Below are 14,574 nucleotides of genomic sequence, written 5' to 3' on the forward strand. Positions count from 1 at the left end.
ATATAACTAAATAAATATATTAGAACCATCCCTGAAACGAGAGAAAAACATTTTTGGACGACTGAAGTAGGTATGGTACAAGGTCCTTTAACCATAACTTGTCTGGAAGGTCGCGCTGTAAGTGACAACTTTCTCTTGGTTTGAAACTTTCAGTGCGGTGTATATGACCAGACAGCACGTGCCTGCAAAGATCTCAAGTCAGATAAGGAGGTGCCGCCCATATTCATTAAATATGTAATTAAAACTGAAGTTATTAATTCATTTGCATCAAATTTATACGTCCTTTTTTCCGTTTTTAGGTCCTTTTTTTGACAATATGAGGTCTTTTTTTGGCAATTTATAGGTCTTCAACTTCCGAGCCCTAGTAATGACCATGTACAAGTGCTATCAGGCAGTGAGCAATGTCAGTTTGGGCCCATGTGTGGAGTGCCAGAAGTGGTCGGTACAGCGAGTGATGTGATGTATGTACGATGTTGAAATAAACACCATTTTCTGTACTTCTCTAAAACATGTTTACAAAGTTAGAACATTGATTGTGGATCAAAATCCAGGTTTCCTGTGGAAAAAATGCACGACAATGTCAGCAAGACTTGCATGAAGCCTGTAGCAACAATACCTAGCCATACCTGATGGTTGCATAATGCGTAAGTGCATTTCTTTAGAAGGTTGTGATGCATCTGTGAGAACAACCTCAACATGAGGAAAATTGCATCATGCTGGATTCCCGATATTGTCACCATTGTGCAACCATCAGGTAAGGCAAGTTATTGTTGCTTCAGGCTTTGTGCAAGTCTTGCTGACATTGTCGTGCATTTTTTTCCACATGTAACCTGGATTTTGATCCACAATCAATGTTCTACCTTTGTAAATATGTTTTAGAGTAGTACAGAAAATGGTGTTCATTTCAACGTCGTACATACACCACAGCACTCACTGTACCAACCACACTTGGCACTCCACACATCGACATGGGCCCACACTGACATTGCTCACTGCCTGATAGCACATGCACGCGGTCATTACCTTTTCCTGACAGTGTTGCCACTACTTTATTAACAACCTACGTAGTTGTTCATGCATTGTTGTGAAATTATTTACTGCAACCAGGAAGATTAAGTATTCGTGGAAAAGTGAAAATTGGGTTCCACTGTATTTTGTAAGTGGCCAAATCCTGTACAGCCAATTTGCGATATTTCTTCCAAAGGTTCCAGGTTTCGAGTCCTGGCCTGTCCATGACTGTTGCTTTATGAGTATCCTTTTAGTAATTTCAAGTAATCACCGTATCACCCTTCTTGCTGACCTCCATGGCAGATTTGTTATCACAACATGCTACGATGCCAGTAGTCCCGGGTTCAAATCCTAGTTGCGTGTGTCCCTTCATCAATTTCCTCATGTCATCATGATTAGCCAAGGCTGCAGAGAAGCAACATGAATTAAGAGAAACACAAATTCAAAGATATATGTTGACCAATCACAACAAAACCTTTGCTCTAGCTATTGACTGTTGCCTTCACATCCACCAGCTGTTGTTTTGTTAGAATATTAAACAATGCTCTGCTAGAAGTTGCAGAAACATGTACATGTGAAAAGTTAGTGAAAGAGAGCTTAAAACTCTCCTTTCCCCCCAAGTAAAGTACCGTATTTACGCATGTATAATGCGCACCTTGTTTATTCTGTAGTAAAAGAAAGCGAGATCAAAATTGCATGTGGCGGGAGGTACGTGCTTGAATTCTAAAAGAACGGTGCAACTTTTCTCCATGTCTCAAAATGCTCTGATAAAAGAGAAAAATCATGGGAAATGGCCATTTCACTTTTATAGGTTTTTTTAATATAATTTTTATTACTATAGAAATCTAACCTGGTAATCTGTATTTGCCCCTGTTGATATATACATGTTACATTCAGTGACAGTGAGTTCATGCATGGTTTCATGTTGGCTGTCCAAATTATTCTGTGCATAATACGCACCACAGTTTTTGAGACAAAAGTTTTGGAAAAAAGTGCACATTATACATGGATGAATACGGTAATGGTAGTGGTACTTTACAATATTTATATTTTTTTCAAGATAATAAGAATTATTGTTATGATCCATGGACCTAGGTCTTCTTATTTATACAAATATGATATTAAATTTATATAAAAAAAAAATTAATTGCAGTTTTGCATAATTTACTTTGTTTAATTTCAGAGAAAATTTGAAACTAATGAAGGAACTGTGTGATACAGCAGCCCAAGGTAGAGCATGTGGTAATTTAGGAAACACTCATTATCTTCTTGGAAACTTCAGTCAATCAATAAGCTTCCATGAAGAGGTATGTTATTTAAACTCTTGCATGTCTTTTTTTATTTATTTATTTCAAAGTAAGCCACTAAATCTGTAACAGATTGCCGTATCAATTATAATAATTAATAATTTATGTGCATGTTCCACAGGTGAGTACTTAAATATCCAGGAACTTATGCAAATTACATAATTTTCATTATTTTGGCAACAACATTTTGGGGAGAAATTGATTTTGTGATTTGTTTTATGCTATTTTTAAACATTGTGATTGATGTTATGAGTTTCTTAAAGTTTTTTTTTTGAAAAATTACATTTTTCCCAATGTGAAAAGTTTCACAACCATGTCTATTCTGAATTATATTACTGTAAACAATGACAAACTAAGTTTCATATGACTATATTGTATTTGAGATGTTCAATACGAAGTTGACAACTCGATGGTGATTGGAAAGAACCTACTTATCCAAAGTGTTGTGTTATAAAATACATTTTGCAAAAAAAATTATGCTTTCATAGTAAGAGAGTTAAATGCTGTGTCAAGTTCTAGTCAATATGCACAGTTGTTACAATGTAATCTTTTTCTTTTCAATTTATTGATTACTGTGGTTTTCTTTTTTCTTCAGAGGTTAAAAATAGCCCGAGAGTTTGGGGACAAAGCTGCTGAGCGAAGAGCACATAGTAATCTTGGAAATGCTCACATATTTCTCGGTGAATTTGAAACAGCTGCAGATCATTACAAGTAAGTTGAAATATCAGAAACTTTTGGCGTACTATTTGAAACTTTTATAAAGCTTAAGAGGCATTGTGGCCAATATTTCCACAAGATGCAATTAATTTCAATGAATGTTTTGCACATATCTGCATTTTCCTAAAAAAATTGCCACACCTTGTGACTTCAGTGGAAGGGGAACATTTTTTTTTAAATGTTAGTAAATATCCTTCATTGTAACTCATTCTGTTTTATTTGTGCATTTTCAGGAGAACACTTGTTTTAGCACAAGAACTGGGAGATAGAGCTGTTGAAGCACAAGCCTGTTATAGTCTGGGAAACACATACACATTGCTTAGGGATTACCCAACTGCCATTGATTACCACCTCCGCCATTTAAGGATAGCACAAGAACTTCTGGATAAGGTTGGCGAAGGTATATGTTTTGTTGATTGTTCGGTCTCTGTTTTAAACAAGATCTTAATAGAAAAAAATACTTATAATATCTTATATTTTTTCCTCATTGTTTAAAAATGTTAAGGTTATTTGGATGAGAAAATATACTTAATTAATTGATAGATTGATAAAACATTTTGGGTGCATCAACACTTGGTTTATTTTGCACCAGTCACATTATATGGTGTTCCAGCCCATTACTGTAGCTAAAATCAATACTTGTCTCTGAGAACTAAGAACTTACTTAATTATAAGCTGAAGCTGTAAAGGAGCACTCAGCACATATAAGGACAAAAGAATGGACAACACGTAAGCCTACAGAGGATTATACTGCCGTCCAGATGCCAGACCTTCGTTGGCCTGTAAAATTGCAGTTAACAGGGTGTACTATGTGGAAGTGAGATTGACCTTTAACCTTTTGGAACCCACGGCCATTTTCACATGTAACCCCCTTGGTGCCCAAGCCGATTTTGAGCAAAATGCAGAGTTTCAATTAAATGAGTGTAGATCGGAGACTATTTGCCCTAGAGTAAAGTGTTCCCCTGTGCATAGCACCACGCCATGAAGGCGTATAGGGGGTGTGGGGGTAACGCCCCACACTTTCTTGATCCGGTCGTGAGTGGGGGTGATGTGATCAGCATCACGCCCCTGACCGCCTTTACCCCCCAGGGTTTCCCCCAGGTACCCATGTTATTCGACGCTGGGTGGGCGCCGGGGCCGCTTTCACCGTTAGAAAAGTTCCCGGATTTGAACCGGCCGGGGATCGAACCCGGGACCTTGAGCATGGTAGTCAGACGCGTTACCGACTGAGCCACCGCGGCCACTATTTGCCCTAGAGAAATGAGTGATATACCGTTGTACACGGAATGAACCAGAGATTCAGACTATATGAAATTTATGCAAATTCGGCGTATATGTGGCAATGGGGAGAGGGCGAACTCTAAAAATTCCAAAATTTCGGGGAAAAAAATTTGGATCCCCCACCCTCCTCTCAAGAAAAAAATACATGACAGTGTCGACATGCACATGGAAATGATCGCTAACATGTAAGGAACACAAAAATATTTGCATTATTATCATATGACCAATGTAACTTGAGTTGTACCCCCAAAAAGAATGGTCGGCACGCCACTGATTCAAGCTTCAAAATGCAGCGGTACCTTGAAATGACTTTAGCTCAGAGACTATTTGCCCTGGAGATATGAACGAGATACCGTTGTACTCAGAATGAATCACATATTCAAAAGAGATATAATGTATGCACATTCGGCGTATATATGGGGGGAAGGGGGGAAATCCCCTGAAAATAATTTTTCTTTTAAAAAATGGGGTTCACCCCCCCCCCCCCCCCCCCGAAAAAAGGATATGAAAAGTTCAAAATGCACATAGAGATTATCGCTGACATGTAAGGAACACAAAAATATTTGCATTATTACAATGTAACTTGAGTTGTACCCCCAAAAGGAATGGTCGGCACACCACTGATTGAAGCTTCAAAATGCAGTGGTACCTTGAAATGACTTTAGCTCAGAGACTATTTGCCTTGGAGATATGAACGATATACCGTTGTACGCAGAATGAATCACAGATTCAAAAGATATATAATTTATGCACATTCGGTGTATATATGGGGGGGAAGGGGGGAAATCCCCTGAAAATACTTTTTTTAAAAAAATGGGGTTTCTCCCCCCCCCACCCCCACCCCCACCTCAGAAAAAAAGGATATGAAAAGTTCAAAATGCACATAGAAATTATCGCTGACATGTAAGGAACACAAAAATATTTGCATTATTACAAGGTAACTTGAGTTGTACCCCCAAAAGGAATGGTTGGCACGCCACTGATTCAAGCTTCAAAATGCAGTTACATTGAAATGACAACATATAAAATATTATCTAACATTCTTTTAACAAGACTAACCCCATATGCTAATGAAATTATAGGAGGTTATCAATGTGGATTTAAACGTAACAGATCAACTACAGATCAAATTTTTCACATCAGACAGACACTTGAAAAAAAGTGGGAATATAATCAAAATGTCCATCAGCTATTCATTGATTTCAAAAAAGCATATGATTCGGTCAAAAGAGATAAATTATATAATATATTAGTAGAGTTTGGAATACCTAAGAAGCTTGTTAGTATGATAAAAATATGCACCAGTGAAACAGAAAGTAAAATTCGTGTGGGTATTAACCACTTGCCTGATTAACCCGAGTTAACTCGAAATTTGTTTTTGCTTTACATATTATTTACCCGAGTTATCTCGTTAAAATCGTGCAACCGCAGTGCACTTTTCTGCCTACCCGGATAGACTCGTTTGAGCTTTAAAAGGTGTTAATTCCCATTTTGGCCACTAGATGGAAGGCCATCTACCGGATTCCCATGACACTACGTAGTTGTGGTCGTTCTGTGAGTGTAGTGTCAAAACGTACAGAGCGTTTTTGTGTTGTGAATACATTCTGTTCATGTTTTAGTGTTTTCCATCGTGCGAAGAACAACAAGATGAGTAACGATAAGCTTAGACAACAGTATAGAGGAGGAGAAGGAAAAATGGATGTGAGTGGAAGTGATACAACAGTGGACAGTGTGTGTACTGACGGGACAGATACAGATAGTTGTGGTGGTGTACAGTCGCCTTCTAAAATATTTTCTTTGGTATATGATTTGTTGGGAAAGGGGTACTGTTTGACAATGGACAATTATTATAACTCCCCACAACTTGCAGATCTGTTCATTTCGAAAAAGCTGATGTATTTGGAACACTGAAACGCAGTAGGAGAGATGTACCACAGACTCTAAGAACAGCCAAATTGAAGAAAGGCGAAGAAGTAGGGTTGCAATGCGGCAAAGTGACAGTCATGAAATGGAAAGATAAGAAGGATGTGACATTGTTGTCAACCATCCATTCTGTTGAAATGATGACTGTAACACAAAGTCACAAAGCCAAAATTAAACCACGAGTGGTGGTCGATTACAACGACAAAATGGGTGGTGTTGATCAGCATCTTGCTTCATACGCCACACCAACAAAGCGTGGCAAAAAGTATTATAAAAAGATTTTCTTTCATCTGTTGGATCTGTCTCTTTGGAATTCAACATTAAAATGTGAAGACATTTTATTTTCCACAGTTTATATGCTATTTTGAAACATTTGTAGTACTTTCCATGTATGTACGAGTTAACTCGGGTTAATAATTATGGAAGTTTTTTGAATAGTTTGGTAACCTTATTTGACCCCAAAAATAGAATTTCATTACTGTTCCTTAATTGCCGATATCGGTACATTACAAACACACAATAAAAAAAATGTGTAAAATATGGACCACTTTTGGGAAAATAAAGTGTCAGGCAAGTGGTTAATATGTCTGACAAATTTACAATTCATGATGGGTTAAAACAAGGAGATGCATTATCTCCTTTGCTCTTTAATTTTGCCTTAGAATATGCTGTTAGGAAGGTAAAAGAAACTAAAGAAGGACTAAAATTAAATGGTGTGACTCAGTTGTTAGCATATGCAGATGATGTAGACTTACTGGGGGATGATGTGAATACAATTAAGAATAATGCTAAAATATTTTTCAAAACTGCTAAAGAGATAGGTTTGGAAGTTAACAAAGAGAAAACTAAATATATGCTTACAGGCCGAAACCAAGTGTTAGGTAATAATCAAAATCTAATTATTGATAACAACTCGTTTGAACCAGTTTCCAAATTCAAATACTTAGGAGTAATATTAACAAATGAAAATTATATTAAAGAGGAAATAAAAAGTAGGCTTAATTCAGGAAATGCATGTTACTTCTCTCTTCATAAACTTTTGTCTTCTCGTTTAATATCTAAGAAACTAAAAGTTAAAATATACAAAACAGTAATTTTGCCTGTAGTATTATATGGATGTGAAACTTGGTCCCTTACATTGAAAGAGGAACATAAATTGAGAGTATTTGAAAATAAGATCCTTAGGAAAATCTTTGGACCTAAAAGGGATGAGGAGACAGGTGAGTGGAGAAGGTTACATAATTTAGAACTACATAATTTGTATTCATGTCCAGATATTATTAGAATAATTAAATCAAGAAGACTTAGGTGGGCAGGCCATGTGGCACGAATGGGAGAGGAAAGAGGAGTTTACAGGATTCTTGTTGGGAAACCTAATGGTAAGAGACCAGTAGGAAGGCCAAGACGAAGATGGAGGGACAACGTTGAGATGGACCTAAGGGAAATTGGTAGGGATGAAAAAGAGTTTATAGAACTTGCTCAAGATAGGGAAAGATGGAAGGCCTGTGTTGCTGCAGCCATGAGCCTTCGGGTTTAAGAAGGCTAGGAGTTAGTTTTAGTTAGTTTACATTGAAATGACTATAGCTCAGAAACTAAATGCCCTAGAGATATGAAAGATATACCGTTGTACGCAGAATGAATCACAGATTCAGACGATATGTAATTTATGCACATTCGGCGTACATATGGAGGGGAAAGGGAGAAAACTCCCAATAAATGTCCTCGCACGTGGGCACAAAACGACACCTACGCACAACATTCACGGACAAAAAGCTAGAAGGAGGCCTCCCCCATGGCGCAGTGGTAGCGTCGTCGCCTTGTAATCAAGGGGTCCCGGGTTCGATACCCGATGGAGGCACAAGTGGTTCGGATCCCACTTTAAACTGTAGGTCCAGTCCCGATTAGCCTTACTGTGCATAAAGTGGACTTAAAAAACAACAACTCAAAAAGCTAGAAGGCAGTGAAAAATGAGCGCCGATTCTTGCAGCTGCTTGAAATTCTATTTTTAGACAATGCAGGGTAACCCCTGTCACAACTTGTGGACACTTGTGCTAAAAAACAAAGGTTTCCTTCAGCCTGCTTCAAAATTCCATTCTCACAACACAGATTCAACAACCAGTCTTCCCCCTCCCCCCACCCCCTGCTTGCACCCTCACGGATATCTTTCATTTTAACATCGGATACTGATAAACAAGCTTCCTTCGAATGCAGTTAACAGGAGGGAGTGAAAAGCATTGCTTTAGAACAACAGAGCCGGTCTTCCTTTGTCGGTAAAAATTTTCCCTTGAAAAGAGACACAAAGGGAAGGCCCTTTTCCCACCTTTCCCCCTCCATTTTCATGAAGACAAAAAAAATGCAAAAAAAACATTTCTGTTAAATACATGTGTTAGGAACAATATAAAAAAAATCGAAATTCTAGCCAAAAATAGAAAAGTTATAACGTAAAAACTACGACCTTGACACAGCGTCTCGATCGAGATGCTTGGGACCATGAGGGTTACATTTGGGTATCTCGATCGAGATGCTTGGGACACAAAAGGTTAAGTGCCCCCTCAGGACATCCATTACGCACCCTCCACTTAATTAAGATAAACTCATAATAATACCTTTTATGATTATGAATCATTATACAGGCATACCTTTTTGGTTTTAGAGTAATTTGTGTATTATTTAAGTATCTATATCTGGTGTAAAATTTTCAAACTTCTTCATAGGTCGTGCCTGTTGGAGCTTGGGGAATGCTCATTCAGCAATGGGAAATCATGAGAAAGCTCTCTATTTTGCCAACAGACATTTGGAAATTTCAAAAGAAGTAAGTATTCATATTACCGGAATTGGATTTGTCATTAAGTAATAGTTGTTTTAAAATGCAGTTTATCTAATGCTTTAAATAGTTGCAGTGGAATACTTATATATTTTAACATTCATAACTATTTTGAACAACCCTTAGATGTTGGGTTGTTTCATGCAGTATTTGCCTCAGTGCTGAGCCTGTTTTCAGTGACAAATTTTAAGTTACCGTATTTACGTGTGTATAATGTGCACCCTGGTTTTTGATGGGGAAAAGTGACAAAAATTATATCTCGTATATAATGCGCAGTATAATCCAGGTTCAAGAAATGGTTTTCTTGGGTGTAGGTCATAAGGCAGCTGTTGCTATGCTGATCAAGAGTGAATGACATCATACCTATTAAATGAGTCACCTGTTGCTATGTGGACCAAGAGGAGAATATCCTCTTGTGTAAACAATAAGCCACCAACCCACTTACCTCCACTGTGTTTAGCAACCCAAAGATTTCACTCTCTAACCACCTTATTTATTCTGTAATAGTAGATAGCAAGATGAAAATTACCTTATGGATTTGCAGTACTCAAGAAGTTATTTTCTATTATTCCTCGCCCAACAAATATGGCTTATATGCATCCCATGTGACAGAAGGTGCATGCTCAAATTTCGCCAGAATGGCAATGCTTTACTCGGTGTCGCAGAACATTACATTACAAAGTAATTGTAAAAGTAAAAAAAAATAAAAATTGTGGGATATTGCCTTTAAATTTTTTATACATGGTTTTGCTAATTTCCTCTTTACTTTTTCTAAAAAAAATTCAAAATGTACATATTTTTCATGGCAAACATAACATTTATGAGACACATTCAGGACCCTCAAACTAACAGTTAGCAGCACAAGATTTCTTCCATTAAGGCATTTACACACTCCATGTATGTCATATTATTTGGCCAGTAATACATTTTAATTATTATTTTCTTTTCCCTTATTTTTCTTTCATCCAAAGTACAATGAAAATCAGAACGTTCCTTCACTTTGTGATGAGCTTCTTTCAATCTCATTGCACATTAGTGTTGCTATTTTGAATGAAATAGTGTTGTCATATTCAGAGACTGCATAATTTAAGCTTTACAACGATATATAGCATGATAGATTTCCGTAAGCATGAAAAATCAATGCTAGTGTCACAAAATCATGGAATGGCCCTGTGCGGTTTCATGTTGGCTGTCTGAATTATTCCGTGTATAATACACATCACTGTTTTTGGGAGCAAAATTTTTGGAAAAAAGTGTGCATTATACATGAGTAAATACGGTACTTATTACTACTCTAAATAACTTTATCTCAGAAACTAGTGATAGTAGTGTTATGGATGAATAATATCTTGTTTTGTTTGGTATAGATATGTTGTAGAGATGAGAAGAAAATTTTTTAGAAACTTTTTTCATTAAAAATAAAGTCTCCAACACCCCTCCAGATACCACCATCACTTCAGGGTTAGAAATTGTACTGATGAATTCATGTAGAAAACTGATCTTTCCTGATATCATACAAAAGTCTTAGTTTTGAAGAATCTGGACCCACCCCATATATTATTCCATACAGTTATGGCATTGTATTGATACTAAAGACTTCGATACACGGTGGAGGTACATAGTGGTTCGGATCCCACTTTAAACTGTAGGTCCAATCCCAATTAGCCTTACTATGCATAAAGTGGACTTCAAATGCCAATTCAATCAATGAAGCAATCACACTAAAAACCAAAAGTACATTAAGATTGAAAGAGGGGTCAATTTATTTCCCCTCCTTTCCTCTGATATCTAAAATTCAGCAATCACTTGCAAAAAGGATGGTTAAAACCGAGTAATCTTCAATGAAATGGGCCTCCCCTATGGTTTAGTAGTAATGTTGTCTCCTTATAATCAAGTGGTTTCAGTATCCGGTGGATGAACATAGTGGTTCATATTCCATTTCAAACTGTAGTCCCAGTTCCAGTTAGCCTACCTAAATGACAACAACAGCAACTTTTCCAAGAATCTAATGTGTGACAAGCAAAAGAAAGAAAAGTTCCTCCCCCCACAAGATCTCATTAATCTGCCACTGATGTGTTCAGGGTATGTGATAATGACAAGATCATAAGAATACGTGCTTTTAGGCAGCATTGTGTAGAGGGAAAAAGTGCTTGTTTGCATAAAAAGCGTAAAATACAGCAGGCCTATTATCCACAACCTGTTACACCTCTGCCTGGCATCTGTTTTTGTCCACCAGCCAGCTGCAGGTTGTGGTACCACTTACTTCTGTGGTAACTCGAAATATGTCAGCATTCCCTCTCTGCTTGTTTGAGTGAGCTTTCACTTAACCTAATTCAAAGGGGGAAAAGCAGCCTTTGGGAAGTGCTTCATACAGGGCTATTTTTAAGATTACAATATAAGAGATGCAAAATCAAGAGATAAAAGGCGATCATGTTAAATTGTTAATGCTTCCCCCCCACTCCCTCCAACTCTCACTTTCAGTTACTCTTAAACAAAATCACAAGCTAATGGCTTAGAAACATTACACCATCTCTCAAAGAACCTCAGTAATACAGGAAGCAAATGCCAAAAACTACATGCTAAAGCCCTGCATGGGATCACTTTTGCTCGCTCGTACTCATTCAAGTCTCCCAACCTCGAGCATATACCAAATAATCTTCGACGCATAACTAACTCACTCTCTAGCATTCTTAAACCCGAAGTTTTGTGGCTGCACCAACACAAGCCTTCCATCTGTCCCTAAAGTGGGCAAGATCAATCCAGTCTTTTCCATTCTTACCAGTTTCCTTCAGCTACAACTCAACATTATCCCTCCATCTTCGTCTTGGGTGTTCCTACAGGTCTCTTTATCATCAGGCTTCCCAACAAGAATCCTGTAAACTCTTCTTTCCTCTCCCATTAATGCCACATGGCTTGCCCATGTAAGTCTTCTTCTTGATGTAATTATTCTAATAATATCTGGACATAAGTACATATTATGCAGTTATAAATTATGTAACATTCTCCACTCACCTGTCTTCTTCTCCCTTTTAGGTCCAAATTTTTTTTCTAAGGATTTTATTTTCTAATTCTCTTAATTTATGTTGCTCTTTATATCGTAGACACACATATGTAAAAAATCCTCCTTGGTAGATTCAGCCCACAATCATGTATTTCATTTTCATATATAGACAACCACATTTTAGCATGGAGATGATGACTATGTTCACTTCACGATCCATATTTGAGAGCCCACTACCACAGACAAATTACAGTCATACTCGGTCGTTAGGGCATCTGACTACTATGCGAGACACCCAGGTTTGATCCCCAGCGGGGGAGAACCGGGTTTTTTTTCCACCTGTTAAAGTGGCTCCACCCAGCATCGTATAAAGTGGGTAGGTAGGTACCTGCAGGAAACTCTGGTTGGTAAAGGTGGCCAGAGGCATGGTGCTGATCACATCACTCCCATCTTCGGCCCTGATCAAGAAAGTGTTGTGCTCTTACTCCACACCCCCTATATGCCTTCATGGCATGGTGCGAAGCACAGGGGAACACTGTACTTTACTTTTATGTGTATTACTGGGCTTTGAGTGTATACCGCTCGTTTTGCCTGTTCGAGTGTTATTCACTCGAGTGAAGTAGCTCTCAATTCGTCAATTCTCTATGCTATTTAGTGTTGTCCGTGCAAACTATTAGGGCCTCCCTGATGGCACAGTGGTAGCGGCATTGCCTTGTAATCGAGGGGTCCCGGGTTCGATACCTGGTGGAGGCACAAGTGGTTCGGATCCCACTTCAAACTGTAGGTCCAGTCCCGATTAGCCTTACTGTGTATAAAGTGGACTTAAACACCAACTCAAACCATGCAAACTATTTTGCGCTCGAGCAAAATCCTCTTCCTGCAGCATTCTATTGCCTGCACATCATTGTCATCAACTGTTTTGCATAAAAGTTACACAGCACTATCTAATATCATGTAGTAGGCCCTGCTTTACTTTCAGTAAGTACAGTTTTTTAACCACTTTTTATTCTGTTTGAATTTTGTCTATCCTTTAATGTGATTTTTGGACACCTGTGAGGAAGGTATGGGTATCGTCTCGAAATGTCAGAATTTGTAAAGGAATTTTAAATCATATGTTGTGACTTATGTTTTGTTTAATATTTGCAAATTGTAGTTATGCGAATAAATTATTGCAATTAATTACAGGATAATTATAAATTGTAACGTGTTGGTCGCGTACGAGAAAATAGGGCCAATGAAGCCTCGTGGGAAGCGTGCGGAAACAGGTCCGGGATCAATTAAAGTACGCGCTTCAAATTAAGCAACAACCAACAGATACAAGTCGCAAGTTTGTTGAGGTTACTGGCCAGCGTTTGTCGCCGCCACCTCAGGCTCAATAGAGAACCAATCAATAAGAGTGGGCAAAAAAGGAAAAGAAGAGGATATAATCCACTATGTGGACCCTACCTTAAAAACAATCAAAAACGTTTTATAAACAAAATATGTTCACTAAATATCGTGGAAAATTCGCTCAGGTTTGGTTATTCGTTAAGGAATCCTGCAATACAAAAGACACACTATTCATTCATAAAATACATATATATATAACCAGTACTATTCAACAAAAGTTCACCACTTCTTTTCTTACCAATAGTAACCTCATTACTTCTTTTTTGTGGAAGGGTTCTGAAAAAAAAACATAGAACTGTATGCAAATTTCAAAGACTTGAGTCAAAAATTTATTAGATTTAATCTCGAACAAGAACGATTAATATCTCGATTAACAACAACATCAGAAACAATTTATCGAGTGCAAACGCACTTTAACTTCCATTAAAAATCATTCCAATTGTAGCTTTAACAATTCTTTCTTTCGATGTATAATCTGTCATTTGACATATCAGGAAATACACTACAAATTTAAACGGTAACAAGAACTTGAACGTAATAACAATTAAATCCTTTCAATTGAACACATCGTGAATCTATTAGTACACGAAATCAAATATTCACAATTGATTAACAAATGATCCACTTTTACCTTTTTTTCTTTTTCTTACAGTAAATAATACAATCCTCCTTTCATTACTTTGATGCTCCCACTACTTTAATTTGATTTGTGTCACCCTCGCGTTAATTACCTTAGAGTTTAAACATTGGCAATGGTGAATGTGAATTGTCACGCGTACGCCTCGCTAAATTTTAATGTTACACAAACGTCGCAAGTTCCATTTACTTTACGTTCCTTCCTTTCATCATAATGCAATAAACCTAACAACTCGTTGCTCATTAATTAGTCAACGTGCATTAGTTGCGATTTAGAATGGGTTATACTTTCGTCGCCCTTGTTTCCCTTTCTTACTTATTTAAAGTTTCGACTCAATCATTATAAACGTACACGAATCTATCACAGTTCACGATTTACACTTCGCAGAAAAAAAGGGGGGGGAGTGGTCACTGTACATAACTCCTTTAAACTGCTCAAAAGGTTCCAACGACCATGTAATACTGCTATGGGCGATGCGTCAAACGAA

At 37.5% G+C, this 14,574-nt stretch overlaps 1 protein-coding gene across 2 annotated transcripts in view; it reads left to right on the top strand.

Moving 5' to 3' along the window:
• The window catches only part of pins (G-protein-signaling modulator pins), a 66,380-nt gene that overhangs the window by 28,052 nt on the left and 23,754 nt on the right, over nucleotides 1-14,574 (top strand). For both annotated transcript variants that reach the window (XM_083135813.1, XM_083135814.1), the window contains exons 6-9: nucleotides 2,192-2,315; nucleotides 2,911-3,026; nucleotides 3,266-3,432; nucleotides 8,951-9,048. In XM_083135813.1, coding sequence (XP_082991939.1) covers nucleotides 2,192-2,315; nucleotides 2,911-3,026; nucleotides 3,266-3,432; nucleotides 8,951-9,048 — 505 coding nt within the window. The remainder of the gene's footprint in view (nucleotides 1-2,191; nucleotides 2,316-2,910; nucleotides 3,027-3,265; nucleotides 3,433-8,950; nucleotides 9,049-14,574) is intronic.

This window comes from Lepisma saccharinum, chromosome 14, assembly GCF_977018435.1.
Source record: "Lepisma saccharinum chromosome 14, izLepSacc3.1, whole genome shotgun sequence".
Taxonomy (NCBI): Eukaryota; Metazoa; Arthropoda; class Insecta; order Zygentoma; family Lepismatidae; genus Lepisma; species Lepisma saccharinum.